The sequence below is a fragment of the Ambystoma mexicanum genome, chromosome 3q (assembly GCF_040938575.1).
Source record: "Ambystoma mexicanum isolate Mex_15411 chromosome 3q, UKY_AmexF1_1, whole genome shotgun sequence".
In the NCBI taxonomy this organism is placed as follows: domain Eukaryota; kingdom Metazoa; phylum Chordata; class Amphibia; order Caudata; family Ambystomatidae; genus Ambystoma; species Ambystoma mexicanum.
The window spans coordinates 448,287,676-448,309,377 of NC_090926.1; the positions used below are offsets into that span (position 1 = coordinate 448,287,676).

At 43.3% G+C, this 21,702-nt stretch overlaps 1 protein-coding gene across 6 annotated transcripts in view; it reads left to right on the forward strand.

The window, feature by feature from the left end:
- The window catches only part of ARAP3 (ArfGAP with RhoGAP domain, ankyrin repeat and PH domain 3), a 582,982-nt gene that overhangs the window by 390,392 nt on the left and 170,888 nt on the right, over positions 1-21,702 (forward strand). For 5 of the 6 annotated variants that reach the window (XM_069654121.1, XM_069654122.1, XM_069654120.1 and 2 more), the window contains 3 exons: positions 1,534-1,665; positions 7,244-7,397; positions 12,634-12,769. In XM_069654121.1, coding sequence (XP_069510222.1) covers positions 1,534-1,665; positions 7,244-7,397; positions 12,634-12,769 — 422 coding nt within the window. The remainder of the gene's footprint in view (positions 1-1,533; positions 1,666-7,243; positions 7,398-12,633; positions 12,770-21,702) is intronic. The other variant, XM_069654124.1, reaches the window with a different exon arrangement.

Consider the following 21,702-nt stretch of genomic DNA (forward strand, 5'->3'; position numbering starts at 1 on the left):
TGATATGATATGGCATTTATAACGCGCCTATACACAAGTGTTCCAAGGCGCGACGAGGCAAGGGAGGGGGAACAGAGGGAAGACAGACAACGATCTTACTAGGCCAGGTGTCATTCAGATCGCACAAGTGCAAGGGAAGGGGGGAAAAGGCAAGTGCGGGGGGAGGGGAAAGTGCAGTACATGGGATAATAAATAACAAGATAAATAAAAGAACGGCTAGCTGGTGGCAAGTGCAGGGTGTGTGCAGACATAAGTGCTGGTGGGGGGACTGTAGGGATACAGAAAACAGTCCCCAGGTGCAGAGGTTGCCAGGGAGGCAGTGCAGGCGTGCAACTGGCAGGGCTTGGGCCTGAGATCTTTTTATAATTCCCATGTCCCCCTGGGCCCTCTTATCTTGTGGCGCCTGGAAACACCTCTGTATAGGTGCCATACAAATGTCCAATAAATAAATACATTTAAAATAAAGTAAAAAAACACCATGCGGACATTCCCTCCCCACATTTGCCATATAGCTGAGTCTATACTTTCACTCAGTGATCTGCTGAGTCTCTCGGGCACATCGACTCTCCAACAACCTGCCTCTCTGCCGTCCGGTCTGATAGGCATCCCACGGGAAGCAGGCAGGAATTCCCTCCATAAGTAGCTCCTGTCAACCTCTGTGTTTCTCCAGACATGGCTTTAAACATCGATTTCTGCGGGTCGCCACACAGCACCATATGCATGGTGGGGGGACGAGGTGGATTCTCGCCGAACCATCCTCTGCTACCACTGTGTATAGATGTGGCTGGGGCTCTATAGCAGTCACCCCAATTATCAGCAGAGAACACTTGGGGCCATCAAAGACTCCCCGCCACAAAAACATAAGACTCAGCCATGGGTCAAAGTCACTTTTGTTAGCGAACAAAATGCTAGGGATCACAACAGAAAAACAAGTATCCTCCAGAGCTGTCAGCTTCTAAGCATGTGTCACCGGGTTTTATCCTGGTGTGACATCACAAGTCCAGGTTTCATCCCAGATACCTATTAGACATTCACATTGGACAGTTTGGTTGAGCTACATATAGGAGCTACAGGGGTTAGTTGGATAGCCGTATCTGGTGGCTCTCCCTGGGACCACCTCTACCAGTGTCAATCTACACTGTTGCAGGGTTGCAGGGAGACTGCAATATCTTCAGGTAAAAACTGCAATATTATAGTGTTCATTGTTAGACCAATATGTTAAAATAGCACTATGGAGTTGCTCATTGGATGCTGTGATTAATGGAGAGACAAGTGTGTAGTGTTTGTCATTTGCTCTGTGGGTTAGAAAGTTTATGTTTGCTGTCTTTTGCTGTTTGTAGTTCCCCTGTTTAAGTGTCTTTCTTTCACCTTGGCACATATGTAATATTACCCAGTCTCTAAGTGAATGAGAATGGAGATATTGTACAGTTAATTATTCAATCTGCAAATTAAATAATATTTTGTTAGTGGTCCACTGGAACCTCTGGGCTTGAATGTTCTTTTTTATTACCTGATAACCTTTGTTCTGTGCAGATACAACCTATCCCGATGATCCTGATAGGAGCAGGGTGTACGACGAGATAATGCAGTCCGTGGTGCACTGCGGCTACTTGTACAAGACTCCAGTGATTACAAAGCCCACGCCTACCAAGAGAACTAAAGATGGTAAATCTGGGAAAAAGCCTTTAGGCCCTATACCTGTAGTACATGGGCTGATCGGCGGGTTGTAATGCTTCTCAGAATACTTCATAGAGATAGGTCACAGGGTTGCTAACATTTTATTCCCATAATGTTGTCTGTGCACCTCAGGCTAAATGATGCATGAGTGTTAGGCACGAATTGGTGTAGTACCCTGTGGAAAACCACAACACTTGTCCTCTTGGTATTAGGTAACCCACTATTTGGTATAGGCCTGTACTACACAAGTTGGTAGTGTGTCTGAGCAGCTAGGTTTATCTCAAGAGGGGTAAATGTCAGCTGTAGAGCTGTAGCAATGACATCCACAAATACAAGTAGCCAAGTAACACTTATACTCAAGGTTTTTGTTATAAATAATTATTTATTTAACAATAGTTTTTAAATAAGCATTCTTTAAGAAGGGCAATATATGTAGCAATCAAATACACATTAAAATACTTTTCCAGAATCAACACAAAGCTAGTAGATACTCTTTAGAGATGCTTCTTACGCACATCCTACACCCTGGGGAGACTTCACTAACTAGGACAGTAATGGCATTTATATATCCCTGGTACAATTTGTAGATCCTGAGGTTTGTAGAAAAGGAAGGTTAGAGGAAGGAAAAAGGTTAAGCAGGTTCTCAGAGCATGTGAGCACTTTAAATCTTCCAATGAAATCTAGATAAAAACCTTTCCCAGCAATATTAGTTTAAAACCAATGTATCACCTATGAGGGACAGTAAGTATCAAAGTCAAATGGACTAGAAGGGTCTGCAGGAAGCCAGGACAGCGAAAGTCAATTGGAGCAAAGTCTATGGATCGGAAGCCCTTCTTGGATAGTAAAAGTCTTGTCCAAAGTTATAGAGTTTGTTGAAGAAAAATCTCTGTAGGGTCACAAGCTGTTACACTTGTGAAGGGTAGAGCTGAAATCAACTCTAGCAAAGTAGCTAATGCAAGTCTCAACTGAGAAGAGCAAAGCTAAAGACACTGAGGTAAGTTCCCCAAGTCAGAACAGTACATTTGGTTAGAAGAAGAGTGGTTCAGCTGACTTCTGTCTGGTTGCAGTAATGCAGATTCTGGGTTCCTTGGCCTCAGTTGTGGGGACAAGAGGGAGGACATCTGGAGGACTCCTGCTCAGCAATTCGGAGGTTGGCGGAAGCTACAGGCTCTTTTTGGATCAGCGGCACTTCGCAGTTTCAGCGCTTGGTAAACAGCACCATTACCGATCTTGGACACCGGTTGGGCTTCCTTCATTCCTTGAGTCCTGTACGTTGGTGAGGGGACTCGAGCCAATCAAGACTGGGTGCATTCAGACATTCCTGAAGACAAAGGACAGGGGAGTTTCAGGAACCTCCCTCACCTCCTGCTCTTCCAGACACACTGGGCAGGTTTCAGTATTGAAACCTGCCAAAGGCAAAATGAACAAAGGGCTCAAACATGGCTTGATGTGCGTAAAACCCAAGAAAGACCTAACAGACAGAAAATGGTGGAAAAAGAAGACCAGGGCCATTTTGACAAAATGGTCACCCATGGGTGCTATCCTGAAGCTGAAGATTCAGCCTGCGGTATAAAAGCACAATGGTAGGAAAATTAAACCACTGCCACCAGCCATTTAAAGTAGTAGGGGTAACTTAAAAAATGTTACATGAGTAGGTAGGAAAAGGGGCTACTAAGTAACCCCCCAGCACTCCACATAGGAGAGTGTGTGCTGAACCTACAAAGAGAAAAGGTAAGTAGAGTCAATTTCACTTTACTGTTCTAGGGAACTGTAGTTCACACAAGAAATGGTATTTAAACCTTAGGAGGAATCTAAAAGATATCTCTGTGCCACTGCCCTGAAGGTGCTGTGTGTCACCATACAAAAGAAAGATGCCTATGGAGTTTGTCAGACTCCAAAAACAGAGGAAACACATAATTCAAATCAGGTCAAAACACATTAGAGAGTGAGAAAAAGGGCTCACTCACTCCAGCGTTAAAATTTAAAATTCCTAAATTCCAGCAAAAGAGCTAAGGGTCTCTAAGGTTGAAGGGAATTAGCACAGAAATGAGAATTCTCCCTAGCACTGTGCAACACCGGAGATGGATGGATGGAAGGTTTTGGATCAACCATAACAACTGGCATTGTTGTAGGTAACTCTCAACACCATTGTTGTTTAATCCTGCTATGCCATTACTGAAAGGGAAACGAATATGCAAATTAGGCTTGTTGCAACCCGAAAAGAGGTAGGCAGCCCAAACGGATAGGTTGCTTTCTGTCTACATATGAACGTTACGCAACCCCACACACGTTTCAGGATCACATCATCACTGCTAGTAGTTAGGAAGCTACCAGCCCACTTCTGTGCATTCCTGTCAAACATAGAGTTACGTATGCAGCACCCAACAGTGATAGAACGTATTGATTGAATCATAACCACGTGTATTGCTCTTGGTAACCCTCAAAGCCATCATTTTTCACCCTGCTATGCCATTACAGAAGGAAACATTATAGCCACATCGGGTGTGGTCTCGTTTCATGCAAATCCTTCCAGCCATATAGATTTGGTTCCAAACGTGTCCCCCAGATCAGGATGGGTATGCCCAGGCATGTGTCCCAAGACTACTGTGCCTAGAGACACAAGCTACTTCAAACTTAAGTGTTGCAAACTGCAGGGTGAAAAACAGTAGTTTAGAGAGCTGCTCAGTCAGGTGCTAGTGCTTATGATGGATTGTATTCTCTCACCTACTTCCCCGGGAGCTTTCATTCAGGTGGCCAGGGAAGCGCCATCACTTTTGGATTCTGACCCTGGGGGTGGACAAGCAAGGGAGGATCACCTGAGTGTAGGGCCACAGGGGATTGGGAGGAGAATACCCAAGGGTGGGATATTATCCACCATCTCACTCTCCCTCAGTCTTAATGGGTTATTTCCAATCACACCCCATCTCCCCCTTTCCAATAAGTACTGTGACGAAGAAGAGGCGATCAGGAGCAATGGGGATTACTCATAGAAACAACATAGGAATACAAAGTGAGGCCTACCATGTAACTCCTTTGAATTGTCCCACTAATAGAGTCAGGCAAGGTCAGGCCCTTTTCCCCAACTGTGCACACTTGACTCCACTGAGGACTATAAAAGGTGTGGTTCTGCACAGCGGAATGAATAAGCTAGAGATACCGTGTGGAGCACAGGAGCCAAGCACCAGTAGGAAGCTGTGCGGAAGACCGGGACAACCTGGAAAAGAACAGAGTGCCAAGATGTGGACCCAGTATGCCAGATGGGGTGCGGCGTGGCCAGGGAGCCATTTCTCCAAGGAGCAGGAGCGAGGCACTCAAATGCAGCTGCTGGCAGTGTCTAAGGAACTGCTTGTTCCCTTGGGATTTGTGCAAGTCCCAAGAGTGTCAAATAGGCAGGTGGTGAGACCTTGACCTCAACCCAAGCAACTGGAGGAAGACCGCTTGTCAGCACCACGCTTACTGGTGAGTTTCATGAGAAAAGAAGAGAGAAACTCAGTAGCGTCCTGGTGGCTGGAGCAGAACAGAAACATTGTTTATTTATTTATAGCACGCGCCAGACCCAAAGGTATCCGGGCGCGTGTGCAAGAATACTTTAAGCTTACAGGTTACAGTTACACATTCCAAGTAGATACAGGATACATTGACAACAGGCTAATGATTACCCTACAAGTTTGTACACAGAGTTATATACAGAGTTATATACACAGGTATTTGTACACAGAGGTGTATACACAGTATACATTGACAGTCAAAAAGCAAGGTGGAGTAAGCGGGGAGATGAGCATGTAAGTATGCATTCAGCTACAGATTAACAGTTGGGTAAGACGTAGGTAGTCCTGGTGTCGATCAGTTATAGGTCATTTTCTTTGAGCCATTTAATACAGTTAAGTCTGAAGTGTGGATAGGATTGGTCAGACCTTAAAGAGGATGGGAGAGCGTTCCACAACTGGGCTGCTTTGACAGGGAAGCTGTTGCCTCTAGCAGTGCTCGGTTTAAATGGGGGCACAACTAGCTGGTTGTTATATGCTTATATAACATTGTTGCAAGCAACATGAAAGTAAAGAAAGTTTAAAGGAAAGCGTATTGCAAGTGTTGTGAAAGGAAAGAAGACAGAAAGGAAGCAAGATTTAATGTGCTAGTTAAAAGGAGAAATGAACTTTAAAAGTGAAAGGTCCTAGATGCGAGGAATCAAGAAAAGAAGGGATTGTACAGGGAAAGAAGCACAGAGAGGGTGCAAGCGAACTGAAAGCAAGAAAAGGGTGCAAGCGACCTGAAAGCAAGGAAAGAGTGTGAGTGAGCATGATAAAAAGGAACGAGTGTTCAAGAGGCACAGTAAAATGAAAATAATCAAGAAACAGGTGCAAGTGTGCACAGTTGCACACTAAAGCCAGAAGAAAGCATGAAAGGCATGAAAAGTGTGAAAAGGGGTGCAGGAACCCCAACACAGTAAAATTAAGAGACTTGTGAAAGTAGAAGAAAAGGTGAGGGGTTATTCATCAGAGTAGTCGCGCTAAGGAGGAACAAATAGCCTGATGTTCTTGAAAGTCTCTGATAATGCCCCTAAAAGAACTGTGATTAACGAAGGGTGCATCCTGACAAACAGAACGTTTTATGTTACATCAAAGAGGGCCTACACTTGGCGAAGGGAACCCTGAGAGGACTATAGAGTTATTGGAAACTGAACCTTTGTGTGTTGCATCAAAGGGTCCTAATCTTGGGCTAGGGAACCTTGAGAGAACCACTAAAGCTGAATACTTATTTTGAAACAGAGAAGCATAAACTTGGCGTAGGGGACCCTGAGAAGCCTATAAGGAAATGTTTTGTATTATGTTTGAAACTTGAACTTGAGGAAGGGAATCCCAAGGAACCAGAGACCTTGAAAGTTGTTTGAAAATATTGCCAGCACCCTGTGGAGAAGGTTTCACGAACAACCCTTTGTTGATTGTACTAATTTTTATGACATTGCAGAACTACACCCGGTGGAATACCACCTGCAACCAGCCTTGGTTTTTATTTCTTTTTGGAACCACTATTTTCTTTTAAGAAGACTTCCTACCACATTTTGTCAAAGAGTGAGGGCAAGCATAGGTTTAAACACTGACAGATTTTTGTTTTGTACTTGCAGACATCAACACCCCTTAGAAACAGCAGTTGAGGGAACAACCCACTTAGAGTTAGGGCCAATTAGGTATTACACCAATCCCGGATCTTTACTAAATAAAGGTGTTTCAAACTGTTACTTTTGGGTCTGTGTCTCTCTTGATACCATCCCTGCCTCACAACTTCCATATATCACCCTTCAGTATTAATTCTTGAATTTCACTATCTGTACATTCCATTTGATAGAACTTGTCACGCATAGAAAATGTGACGAACATTCATGTGCGTTTAGATAGTGGGGAAAACAGTTACAGCGTAGCGACAAAAAGGAAAGTGGACATAGTCTGGGACCACTGGATGACATTCACAGCAATGGTAGGACAGGGAAGAGGCTGGATCCATGGTAAAGATGACGTTGGAGCTATTCATCTGCTAGTTACATAACAGATGTTCTTTTCTTCTGATCTAGAGTTCCACAGGGTCTGGTGCTCATTGGAGAGATCCCTCCTGTTCTACGAGAGCGACAAGAGTTCCGAACCAAACGGAAAGATTGAGGCTGCTGACATCGTATGCTTGGCTGTGAGTAGGGCAGATGGGCAGGCGAGCCCAAATCCTACGGACAGGTACATCTCAAACCCACTGCTGTCTGTCTTTTGAAACCATTCAATTTCCTTATAACACACCCAGGATCTTAAATCTAGTGCCAGATCTGGCTTATCCAGCCAGGCCCTGATACTGTATGAAGCCAATCCATAATGCCCTGTACAATATTGCAGACCTGAGCAACTCACCTAGAAACCCATGCAGACTCACAGATTTTAACCTTCCACCTAGGACATTTACTGTATTGCAGAGCAGTGTAACCCTTTTCTCATTGATTGTCTCTTATGTTCTTATGTTGTAATGTTGTTTACTTGCTCCACGTACACTACAATCCGACTTTTCTTAAGGTACAGCCCAAGTCAGAGTAAGAGATGTAAAGGCCGAGAGTGAGGTTGTGAGTAACGTCCAAGGTGACCGAATGAGCGTTATTTAAAAACAAATGTGATCAGAACAATCTAGCTATATATATATATATATACAACGGAAAATCTGTTTGTTTCCACACTGTTCCACCAATCTGCACCACATTTAGCACAGTTGCCTGTTGGGACTGTCCAGATGTCATTGGCTACATTACATGTGGGGCCGATGCCGTTCCCTGGATATCAGCCCCTGCACACATGAGACGGTTGCCTCGAAGTGGCGAAAAATCAAGGTAGTCTTAAAAAGACCGGACAGAGTTCAATTCAAGCGTCGTGGGACCTTGAAAACCATGTTTCAAGGCCCTAAGATGCACTGTTTCTGAGATATTTGCCCCGCAACGCGCAGACCATAAATGTGCTCATGGAAGGACCAGACAAAGCTCATTTTAACCATCTCTATGCCTGGAACAGAACCTGAAGGTCCCAAACCTCAAAAATAGCGTTTCAATGCCCTAGGAAACACATTTTCCGAGATATATGCACTGCAATGCACCACAACATACTGCACCACCCAGGGTGTGGTGATAGGCGGGGAGAGCACACAGATGGTCCCATTATGCTGCAGCACACCAATTCTCACCTCTCCTCCACGTCTGCTCCGATGAATGTATTTCACTGGTTATTTATTCATAGTACATTTATTTGGTGCCAGTCTATGATTAGTGGCAATGCCTGTACAATATATTTTACCATATGCTTTGTTCCTGCGACAGAGTGTGTGATAACGATGTTGGCATATTTGGTCATGACAGCTGCATGCTCAGAGAACAAGGGCTTCAGTGACCAACACCAGATACAGCTGCTTGAACAAATGGGTATCTGGAATCCTGCTGGAATCCACACCTGAGAGAAAGCCCAGGAAGTATTCCACAAAATATTTGTCTGTCAAAGCTCCCAATGATTGAGTGAGGGCAAACGTTTAAAAAAAGCGAAACACCCTGATTGGATGCCGAGTGTTCACTCAGCTCCCAAACATCCTATTTAATCCAAAAATATGCTTAAACTGGGAATGACTCCTGAAAGAAAAGGCAATGACAAACCAAAGAGAGCAATGAGGAAGCATTGCTGGACTGCGCCTTGCCAAAACGGATCTGTAGGTAAACGAGCTGTGTGTCTGAGGACAGTGAATTTCACAACTGACCAGAGGGAACTGAGGAACCAACCCTTCTTTCCCAAGACCGGACAGGTGAAGTGAGTTCACAACACTCGAAGATCCCCGGCTCCCAAACGAATCCTAGCTGCACCTCTCTACATGTTCCTGATTTGAAAAGGCTGGAGTACCAGACACACACAGGATGGGTACTAGATAGATTCCTAGGCTTGGCAGTACAAAAGCAGTGGCTGGCAGCTGGAAACAGTCAAAGATTCCTAACCACGATCTTCTCCACCAATGAGGCACCCGAATATAACCAAACCCTTGCTCTAGCTTTAATATTAGGCCTATGCTTAACATTGTGAGTACCACAATATCAGGACCAGTATCCCACTCATTTAATCAAAAGTCAGTCCATCACTCCATTTGATTGTGATGAGAAACTCTTCATTGAGCAGGTACAGGTCTCCAATGGCCCAGGAGTACTACCGGTAAAACAGTACTCATTTAACTACAGAAATGGCGGTGACCCTAAATATAGAGTCACAACCCCTCAACGCTAAAAGGACTCTTTCTAAATAATTCTGCTCAAATGTAAAATTGACATAATTTGACTTACCTTCACTAAAGAAAATGTATTATTGAAAGACATCTATATGTGGGCATTCCTTTAGTTAATGTTATATCTGTTACAATGTATCATGAAACATCTTGGTTCCCTCTCAGGATCTGATATACTCTAGACTGCTCAGGGAAAGCCTAAAAAAGCCCATTTGCCTGAGGGTGTCTACTAACCCCACTTCCCTCCAGACACTGTAGGCTCTCTAGACATCAGCTCCACTCTTCGCTGTCTGTCACACACACAGACACACACACACATGCACATCTCACATCCTCTCACCTGCATCCCCTCTGCCCCCTTTGCTTCAGTTTCCCAATTGTCTGCAAAATTGAAGCCAGCACCCCCCAGGCACACTACCATTTGTTACAGACTGCCCCCTTCCGAATCCAGACAGGTCACTTCAGAAGGCCTTGTGTGTGATCACCTTCTAAATGAGTAACCAAAGTAACGAAGACTGACTTTAAGGTGCATGACCACATGAACAACATGCCCTACTTACTTGAAACCAACAGAGCAGTACCCTCTTCTCCCTCCCATGTTTCTCTTTTCAAATTAGCCCTCAACTCACCTAATGTTGACACATCTCTTTGTTGACAACCCTTCTCATGTTTGTTTGTTGTTTGTTTGTTTATTCATTTCTAATGCGCACCAGACACAGAGGTATCAGGGTGCAGCAATTACAAGATGTGCAAGGCTTAGGTTACGCGGTTACAGGATAGGAGAGTATACAGATACATTACAGTAGTGTAAATCACACACGAGCAGGCCTAAAGGACGGTAGATTTGAGCAAGTTGATGTAGCTGTGTCTAAAATTCAAATATGGTTGATCTTCTCTGATAGGGTGTGGCAGGGAGTTCCAGAGTTGGGCCGCTTTCACAGGGAAACTTCAGCCATCTGCCTTAGAGAGCTTAGATCTAGGGATAGTGAGGCAGTTGGTGCTGATAAGTCTCATGGGTCTGGTAGATGTTCTCCTGTGGAATCTATCCGTAAGATAGCTGTGAGCAGCATTGTTCAGGGCTTTATGGGTGAGGGATGCAGTTTTTAGCTGGATTTTATTGTGAGTAGAGAGCCAATTGTTCTGGTGCCTAATTGCTGAAATATGTGATCTTCTGGCCACACCAAGCGCCGCTCTTAGGGTGTTGTTTTGTAAGATTTGTATCCTCTGGATGGTGGATTTGTTGGCACCGATGTAGAGGGCATTGCAATAGTCTAGCCTAGCGAGTATTAGGGCTCTGGCCAAGAATAATGCAGTTGTCATCTGATAGAAAAGGTTTGACGGTCCTAATGAGCTTACAAGTGTAGGCAGTGGCAGAGGCCATGGAGTTCACCTGTTTGGCAAAGGAGAGAGTGGAATCAAGGTAGAAGCCAAGGGTCTTTACCTCCTTGGCCACCTTGATGAGGTTACCATCAATTATGAAGGATGAGTAATCCTGGCCTGGTTTCTTGAGGTTAGTGTGGGTACCCAGGAGGATGAGCTTGGTCTTGTCATCATTCAGGCATAGACCGTGGGTCGCCATCCATGCCTGGATGATGAGATACATTATATTCACCAAGGCCAAATCCTTATCGTAATCCCTGGAAAGTGGGAGGAGAATCTGAATATCATCTGCGTAATTAGTATAGGTGATACCCAGAAGGTCCAGATCTTCGAAAAGGGGCTTAGTCAATATGTTGTATAATGTGGGGGAGACACATGAGCCCTGGGGTACCCCGCACATGATAGGGATTGGGTTACCCGCTGCTGAGGGGGAGAAGACCCTCATGGACCTGTCGCTCAGGAAAGACTCAATCTAGGTTATGGCCTCTTTGGAGAAGTGGGCAGCTGAGTCAAGTGGCTGCATAAGACTTTGTGGTCCACAAGGTCGAATGCGGCCGAGAGGTCTAGAAGTAGGTGGAGGGCTGTTTTCCCTTTGTATCTTAGCTCATCAATCTGTGTCTTCAAGTCGATAAGGGTGGTTTCTGTTCCGTGTTGGGGGCAGAAGCCTGATTGTCGTGCTCCTAGGAGTTTATGGAGTTCAAAGTATTTTTGGAACTGAGTATATGCAACCTTGTCCAGTATTGTAAGTAGGAAGGGTACTGTCGTAATGGGACGGTAGTTGGTAGGTATAAATGGGTCAAGGGTTTGCTTTTTTAACAGTGGGAGCACCCAGGATTGTTTCAAGTTGGTCGGGATAATGCCAGATGCAAATGAGGCATTGATAAGTTTGGAAATAAAAGGGGCAAGATCTCTTGCAGCATCCTTTATGAGCTGGGCTGGGCAAAGGTTGCTCTGCCAGTTTTTAGTGACTTTGTGTCCTGCTTTTCGGAACAACTAGATAGAAGGATGACCCGCCCTACCTGCAACAACTCTCACTGAGTGTGTAACCCAACAAGTACTTACAACTCATTACAGATTTATAAAATTCACCTAGGGCCTTATTGCTCCTTGGGAAAATTAATAACTCACTGAGGAACTTTGTAATGTCATGTTTTACTTGTCTTGCAATTCGGCTTTGTGTGGGATGAACTATTAAATCTTAGAATGTGCATGTGTGTGTGTGTATGCATGTGTCTGTGTGTGTATGCATGTGTGTGTGGTTATGCTGGTGTGTGTGTGTATGAGTGTTTGAATATTCTGAAAGACTCCTTTAGAAATACAGTTGCTATGTACAGATTGTCTAAGTGTATGTCCCCTGTATATGTACTAACCACCTGAAATATTCATCAACTTGTAACAAGAAGACTTGGAATAAGCCTTTACACTATGTTGTATCCTGCGCTGAGCTTCCTTTGGACAAGTGTTGTTCTATTTGAACAAGCTCATAGCCTAAATACATCTGTGAAAACCACCCAAGACCATATACCACATTACAAATCAAGACACTCGAGCCACATGGTCCTTATTCCTGACTGATGATGAGCATAACCCACCCAATGCCTTTCCCTCAATACAGATATGCATAACCCTAATGCACCAACGACTTCATACACCTTTATTGATCTGTGGTAATATGTTATGGCCATTAATACCTAAGCTTGTGTGGTGAGATGCTGACTCTAGGGTTGCTGCTAAATATATGTGCCGTGTTGGCTTTGCTGTGGGTTGGACATGTGTTAATCTGAGCACTTGCACTTCTAGGTGCAACCTTCATTCCTTGCCCCTCTGTTTTAGGTTTCATGGCACATTTGAGATTGTTCTGTCCTCTGAGAGGGTGCACTACTTTGGAACAGATGGTGCTGACACACTTCAGTCCTGGACAAGTGCTATTGGAAAGGTGAGATTCCAAGATCAAAAAGAAAGGGCGGGTCAAACCAGGGAATGTATAAGGAACTTTCTGTTTTTCAGTGTGACTCGTTTGTCGTTGTGCATGCTGTGCACTATCCGGTCATCAAGTTGCACGTTTTGGATGTAAAACTTGTACCAGAAATTCGCAATGCCCACATCATCTTCAAATTATTTGTGTGCTGCCATGTATCTTCCTGGGCAGCATTGCCCAAAAAGGATGCAAGGAATATGGAAAGGCAAGCCAGAGATTCATCTGAATATCAACCTTTTCCACACTGTAGTCTTCTTGGAACAGGTCATATAAGAAAGACTTTCATACTGGTAAGGATAGACAGTTCCTTTGAGGAAGATGATATTCACAAAGCCCCACAGCATACTGTCTTTTTTGGGTCCTCATCTGCACAAGCATTGTTCAAGCTTTAAAGTTTTGATACATGGTAATATTTGGCACCCTTGCAGTCAAACCAGAAAGCAACTCTATGCTGCATCAACACTGACTCAGTTAACTACTTAAGCATCTCTGTCCGCTGAAACGAGGCACAACGACTTCCTCATTATCCAGAGGTGCTAAAAGTGATAATATTGACATGAGGCAGATACATATACACTAATATTGAAAATCTATTCAGATACATGGCAACCCCTGAGAGAATGGGGTTTACCTTGTTGGAGGATACATGTCCTCCTTGGTCAAAACGACAGAGACGGAGGATTCTCTAAAGAGGGCCCTTGTTTCTAATTATTTGACACCAGAGCAACAGCCACTAGTTGATGTGAATAGTGAATACCACCCATGGGGATATTTGAGTGATTACTGTTGAGATGGATTTTTGGAACTAGCCCTGTGCAAGGGTTCTGAAAGGAGCCCGCAGTTAGTTAGATGGGTTATTGACACTGAGCACTCGCTTATCTCAATCAAGGTAGTTTACCATGGCAGTACCCCAAGTCTTTAGGCGAAATTGGGGGTTAGGGGTCTAATGGTGCAATGAGCCACACAGATAGCACTCAAATTAACCAAGATAGAATTACAAAAGTACTTGGCAGGATTTCAATCAGTGAGATAAAAGCAGGTCCAGATTTTTGGTCCTCAATCTTGAGATACATATTTGATAATATCATAAAAACTCAAGTCATACCAGCAACATGGAGAGACACAATTGTCGTCCCGATTTATCAAATAGGCTGCTAGGGAGGACTCTAACCATTGTTGTCTGATTGGTCTCCTGGACTGCTCCAGCAAACTATTGTCGTCCATGTTATTACGGAATTGGAGAGCTGGGTAGCATCAGCCGGTATCTTATCCCACTCCCAGACTGGATTCAGAAAGGCATGTTAACTAGCCATACAGCCTTATGCTTAAATGTAACAATCCAGAAGGCAGCTACATATGGTAGTCCTCCATTGCATGGCGTCTTTGTGGACTATACAGCGGCATTCAACAGAGTAGAGCCTTATGATGGAATCAATGAGGACTAAATGCTTACTAAACCTTACTGTTCTGTTACATGCAAATACAAAAGTTTACTTCCTGTAATTTGAATGTGCTCCAGGGATTTACTGCACATTCGCATGTCTAAATCTCTGTATTCAATCTGTTTTACTACTTTTGTCTTTCACTGTAACCTTTTAATTGCACAGGTTTTTGGGGGTGAACTGGGTCGTGATCAGACTCAGTATTGCATTGTGGAGCCTTTTTGTATTACTTTCTTGTGATTCTTTTGTTGGCCGAGCATCACCTTTACTCACCGTTAGGAACATTATACATGTGCTCATATTAGGGTGGAGTATTTTGTTCTCACTTGCTACAGAAGTGAGTAGGATCTACCTAGTGCCCTGTTTTGTGTGATTATGGACTTGTTTTATCTAGGCATCCCTTTTCTCTACCCCCTTAAGTATTATAACGTGCACACGAGTGTTACTATTTGGAATGGGTATACACAGCTTCATCAACCCAAGACAGACAACTTCTGTGTAGATTTCTGTCATGCATTTTTAAACCTTCTATAACAATAATGGTGTGTTCTAAACATCCATGAATGCTGCAATCGCAACCATGTCACACTGTTCCACACGTATGGGCCCCAAAGAGGCTGCAACTCGTATTTGGTTGTCTATATCCTTGAGAGCTGTCTGTCTTGAGTTGATACTAATTTGTAGACGTGCAACCTGTTACTGAGTGTTTCTGAATTTATATATATATTTGTCTGAGGTTTATCAGTCTGTTGAGACTTGCGTGTGTTGCATGTTATGCCATTTAGTGGTTGGTCCAGGGTATTAAAGTGTATAATTGTAAAGTAAAAGTTGAGTTTAACAGGGGTGTTGCAGTTATAGTGTCCATCTCCTACATGTGCATGTTCCCAAAGTGCCCCTCAGTGCCTAGGACCTCAGCTTGTTTTCCTCCATTGATCTGGTCGTAGGAGTCGGAGCGGGAGATAGTTTGCAGGAATAGCATGTTTGGCAGGAGACCAAACCATTCTAGCACTTCAGTGATGCTTAAATAATACCAAAGACAAGTGGCAACAATGGGGAAATCAACTAAGCAGATTCTGACTACATCTCAGAAATCATTTCATGCCATAATAAGGTCAGGTCGAAACTATCAGAGAATGATGGACACAATGATTGTTTCATTGGGACCTCACTCCCCAATCACAGATCATCCCATGGAGAGGGAATCTTTTAAGGTTTGGCTGTAGTGTAGCAAGGTTTTCATGAATCAATGCACATAGGTTACTCAATTGATGTCTGGATCGAGATCACACTGAAAACACATGCCCAACGTGTGAAAGGTGTAAGGCAAACTTGTAAACAGTAGGCGTATCCAACACTACGTGGCATAGACTGTGGTGAGCAATCAACCTCAGGCCATAGAGCTAAATAAGGAAGTCATCAAGGAGGAATCCTTGAGGGCACGGGGACATTAGGACTCTGAAGAAATAGAGCTCTCATTGTGTGCATTCCTATGGCATCCTAGTGGCTGAAATGATTAATACACCTTTGGCGTATGAAAAAGGCAAAGGCCCTACCAAACGGCCAGTGGCTTAAGCGCCAAGAGGAAAAATGCTGTACCAACCTCTGCTTATAAAGGGTGCTATCAATGTCAGCACAAAGACCTACAATCACAACACTGTAAAATCTAACGCTGAAGAGAGAAAACACCCAGAACATACAAAAACCTAAAGGGTATGGCACACTGAGAACTAAACATGGCACCAAAAGAAATTACCTCAAAAACAAATGTCCAAACATGGTACTGACCAGCACAACCTTTAAAAACAGATTTCCAAACATATTGCTAGTAAGCAAGGCACCAGAAACACACTTCCAAACATGACACGAAAGGGACACTTTCTAAATCATTGACACCCAAACTGAGCATCAAAAAGTCAGTGTATTTTGTATAATTTTAGGAAGGTGGTTCACTCAGACGTGACACACCGATTTCACGTGTCCCATTATTACAATCCCACCCCACAATTCAGGGCAAAGAACAGACCTTGAGGTTTTCAAAAAAGTAAAATGTATTTAAATAAATTGACACAACTTAAACCAACTCGGTCTCCAGCTTTACTCTGGATCCCACTACAATATGGTGTGTATAGATATAATTATATAAAACGAAATTGTACCTGCCTTTATGAATCTCAATATTATAATCTCCATATAATGCTATAGTCTAATAAATGCTACACATACTAGCATTCTGCGTAGTAAAGGTTTCTATATGAAGATTGCTGACGTTTTACATAAGACAAATAGGGTTAAAGCATTTGATTTTCTCCGAGATGATGCCTTGTAAGGTGCTAGAGAAGTTGACATTACTCACTTAAAAATATCTGTGGACCAACTCCACTGTGTACGTGGAATGTAGTGTATGATTTAGCTATGTAGAGGTCACTTGACATATAGGTAAGGACCGGCTAGCATAGAGCTATGCGTTAAGCCATTTACATGCACAAGTCAACTTTTTTGCATTGGCTCATGTCAGTTTGCATTCACAAATACTGTCCTCTGGAATCTATATTTTCTGTTCTGAATCAATGTGTGTTTGTGTGTGCACATCCAGACTATAGCCTAGTCTCGCTGCTTCAAAGCATGATATCATCCCAGGCAATAGTACTAGCATTAAACTATGGCTCACCATGATCCATCACCAGTTTCTACCACTAACTATATGTGCAAATAATACTTAACTTTAGAAAGGTAATCCCACTTTAAAATGGAAGCCAACATGTTTTCAGTTTTTAATTTTGCTTTTCATTATTCATTTTGGCCCATTCTACTTTGCAATCTCTCACTTTGCATTCAATATATAAAGGAGATAACACAAGCCATGCATTTATCAACATCAATGTTCCAGTTTTTAAAGAGCACCTCCTTTGCATTGCTATTACTTTTCCCTTCCCAGAGTTTATCCTGACTAAGACTATTTTGGGAAATTGGTAGGGGTTTATTTGGTATCAAGTCATTGCATCGAATACAAAGCATTGAATGACAAAAGCATCGAAAAAAAAGCATTGAATGCATTTTTTTCGTTGTTTTTTTTTAGATGCTAAGGCATTCGATGCTTTGGCATTCGATGCAATCACTATAAACCGTCTATTTTGATTTACCGTTAAAGATGCAACTTCTGATTTTGGGAGAACCAGCCAGAGACCCTGTCAGGCAGGTGTCAACCTGTCAACAAAACCTCAATTCAGGGTGCCTGTTTGGAATCAATCACCAAGCGCTGGCTGCTATTCCCTCTATGGTCTTCTCCATCTTCATTGCCTCAATTGACTGGTCTCATGGATTTGTCCGTCATCTGCTATGATTCTCTTCTCTTGCTCTGCAATATTCAGTTGGTTCCCTCCTGTCACTTCCATGCCCAGAATTCCATAATCCATCCTTCTATCGTATGGGCATCCCATTATATTTCCCTCTAATCTCACCCATGGTTTGTCGGAGCAGTGGTTTGCTTCCTCATGACCAACACACTGGGTGGAACATACTCTTTTGGAAAATAAGCTAATTTCATTTGTATGCTCTAATTTCGGACTCATCCATGCTAACTCAATAAGATTTATAGTTTTAGTTTGTGCAGATCGTGGCAAACATTCTGATATGTCACATGATGGAATGGGTGTCGACAGTGACATGGGAAGGTCCACGGGCTACATTGGGTCCCTTTGTGGGTCACAGGCCATGGCCATTGTCCCATGCATCCACTGCCAGGCATATTCAGTAATTTGGGTGGCTAAGCAGGGCATAGGGAATGTCTGAAGGTAGTCAATGATGACATCACAAAGGATATAATGGGAAAATACCCATACGAGTAAAGAATTGAGTGTGCTCTGGTATACAATGATGTAATCGATAAGGTAATACGTGATGTAATAAGTGTTGTCATCAGTGTGCTCATGGGCTATGCAACGGGGGTCTCTGAGAGAGAGTGGATTTGCTTCCAACACTTGTCGAATTTCAAGTTCTTTTTGTGTTAAACCATCATCTTAATGTCTCTTCAACTAAGGTTTTTCATATGCATGTATACATTTCTGATGCTTCTGAATCTACTTACATTCACATGCTTTGCTTTGAGTATTACATCTTGTGTTTTTAATTCAAAGACTTTAGTAAACTATCCCAGTGGTTTGTAATCCCCAACTCTTAGTATCAGTCTGTACTACTCAAGGACCTTGGTAGAGTGGCAGAGCAGTCAGGTTTATCCTAAGAGGTAGATGTGAGCTGTAGGTAAGTACACTGAATCTAGCTAGCAATGCACATCAAAGGAACACTTACACATAAACATATGTTGAAATATAGTTTTATTATATTTACACTAGAGTCACTGTTAAATACTTAGCACAATAAACCTACACACACAGCTATACTTTACAATACTTTACAATACTTTCAATACTTTCAAAAGGCCACTTCTTACTTGGTAGGTGCTGAACACGCACAATTGTTGCAGGAGTTTGACCGGTCTGCCGTACTGTCTGTAACTACGCGCAACCACAAAGTAATACAGTAATTGTATTTAGCCAGCATACACATTTAAGATAGTGATTTCTGGGAAGGAAAACAGTTGTTTAGTGTTATCTTAGTAGAGCTTCAGGTTCTAGAGGCAGTTTCCCTGCACAGCAAGTCTTTTAAAGTCCAAAACGCAACCCTAGCTAAAAGGCATTTCTGAGATGCTTAAAGTCTTGAAAAGCAGAAGAATTCAAAAGTTCTTGTGTATACTTTTTAGTCTCTATGAAGGAAGATAAAAGAAGGCTTAACCAATGTTGGAGACCCTGTTAAAGGACTTGCTAAAGGGACACAAGCAGCGGCTTAAGTCGGAGGTAAGAGGGGGTTGTCCTGGACACATCTACGTGCAATCCAATGCTCGGGAGAGACTTTCTGGAATCAGGTCAGCAGTACCTTTTTCCACACCGTACCGTAGGTTTGAAGAAAACGTTTGTGGTGGATGCTCCTCAGTGTTGCAGCTCTGGACCTGACCTCTAGATTCTTTGTTCTGATAATGAAATGCAGGATAATTGACAGGATCTCTCAGCAGCAGTCTTGAGGGACGACCTCTGGCACTGCTTTCATCAACTTCTTTGGTCCCTCTGTGGTTGTGGTGTCTTTTCTGCAGCACAAACAAAGGACATGATTTGCCTGGTCAATCTTCTTCACTTCTTACAGTCTCACACTCTGCTGCTCGCACAGAAAACGTAGTCAGGACAGGAGTGGTCGCTCACTCCTCTGCAATCTTCCTCAACAGTTTAGAGAAAGGGGTGTCTGGCTGTCCAATCAGGACAGCCAGACACCCTGTAAGTGCTGGTCCCATTCAGGCACTCTGTCAGACAAAGGACAGTGGGGGTGAAAACTCCTCCCCCCACTTCCTACCTACCCAGACACTTTAGCCGAGGCGGGGACACTCAAGGGTTCCCGGCAAAGGCAAAACACACACAGGCCTCCCCCTCCCAGAATGGTAGAAGAAGGGCTAACAAAGAATAACTATGCTAGTAATAGTGAAAAAAGAAGGGAGGCCCCAAGTTGGTACTTGAATGCCCGTTTTGTGCACTACCGAGGCTATGAACATAACCTGCAGTAGAAAAGTTACACAATAGTTGGTAGAACACGTCCACTGACACCAGCCGTAACTAGGAGATTGTCTATGTGACTAAAAAGTCACAGGAGCAGAGAGGAGGGGGATACTAAGTAGCCCTTTGGCACTACACATAAAGTGGTGTGTGCCAATCTCTCAGACTACACAGTTTTGTCCTTAAGAACTGTAGTTACTCTAGGATAAAGAAACGCATCTCAAAGGAGAACCCTAAGGGTCCCCAGCAACAATGCCCATAAAGAGCTGGGTGCTTCAATAGTAAAATACAGATTCATTTTATTGTTATGGAGGAAAATAGACTCCATAGGACAGGTACAATGCAAAGAATAGAGTTCCAAAAGACAGAGCCCATAAGAATGAAGGGGTGGAAAAATGTTCCACTTATTCAGGATTTCAGAAAAAGGTCCAAAAGTCCAGCAAAGGTTTCTGGGGGTCTCACTAAGAGCGGGGATGAAGCATACAAATGATAAATCTCCTTAACAACTATCCCTATTCTACTTGTTCAAGGACCCATGATCCGTCACAAGTCGATGTCCTCAGATTGTTATTTTTTCTGCGGCCGGTTGGCCATGTCTTCGAGAATCAGAGAAAAACATTGCACCATCTGGGCTGTGACAGAAAATGTTCATAGCATTCGGATGCTTAACGTCAGTTGATTCCGAAGCAGTCAAAGCCTAAATACTCTTCTTTCTTTAGTGTACAGTAGGGAGAGCAGGGAGAGACTTTATATGTTTTGTTCGAGGCCTGGAGAATGACTCTCGCCCCTTCCCATTTATTACTGTTGGTTTCTATCTATTCTCGACCCCTTAATGGAGAACACACCTTTTAAATTCAGCCAAGGGTATCAATCTATGCTCCACTGGAAGGACACGTACACAGTGGTCTTCCATGGGACCGTGCCATGGACCGCTGCTAGGAATGTAAAAATTGAACCCCAAGACTGTTGAGTAAGATTTTGATATTAATGATAAATCTTCTTGACCTGTGTTAACCCCAGACCTTTTTGCTGGCCTGGTAGATTATTTTTCCTTATACCTCTGTGATTAGGAATCTTTTTCCACACTCAGTTTTTTACTCTTTTTATGGGTGTCTTTTAAAGGTTATCCTCTTTGACAACTTTTTCGGCAATACGTGCCTATAGTTGCTGCATTGCCCTAGGGGCTCTCCTTTTAAATTTCTCTGGCTTACCTTGTGAGAACTACACTTCCCAAGGGTAGACTGGATCTTTGGATCCCTTTTACATTTTATTAGGTGAGAGAAACACACCCCACCTTATGTGGAGTGCTGGGTGGATACTGAGTATCCCCTTTCTCATTTAAATGTAACATATATGTTGCAAGGACAAACTTGCCTTTAATGGCTGGTAGCAGCAATACCTTTTTATTAATTTGGTGCACCTTTAACGCAGGCTGTTTCCACAGCCCTGGTAAAGTCACCCATGGGTGCTCATTTTACCAAAATGGCCCCAGTCTTCTTTTTTTTGACATTTCAGAGTTCCTTGTCCTTTCTTGTTCCTTTTCATGACCTCCAGGGCGGAACATTCCTTTGTGTGATTTTTATCTGTGGCTGGAGTCCTGTGGACTCCCTGCCCAAGCTCCAGAGTGTCTGTGAAGTCACGGAGCAAGGGAGGAGTCCAAAACTCTGCAGACCTTTGTCTTCCAGTCTGAAAGGACTGCCAACCCCTGCAATTTTGAATGTTGCAAGCTTGTTTGATTGGCTAGGTTCCTGCATAAACGTCCAATACTGGAAGCTGAAGAGGTAGTCGACCACTGGAATCAAAATCAAAGAGGAAGATGAAGAAACCGCAGCAGAGACAATTTCCAGCAACCCGA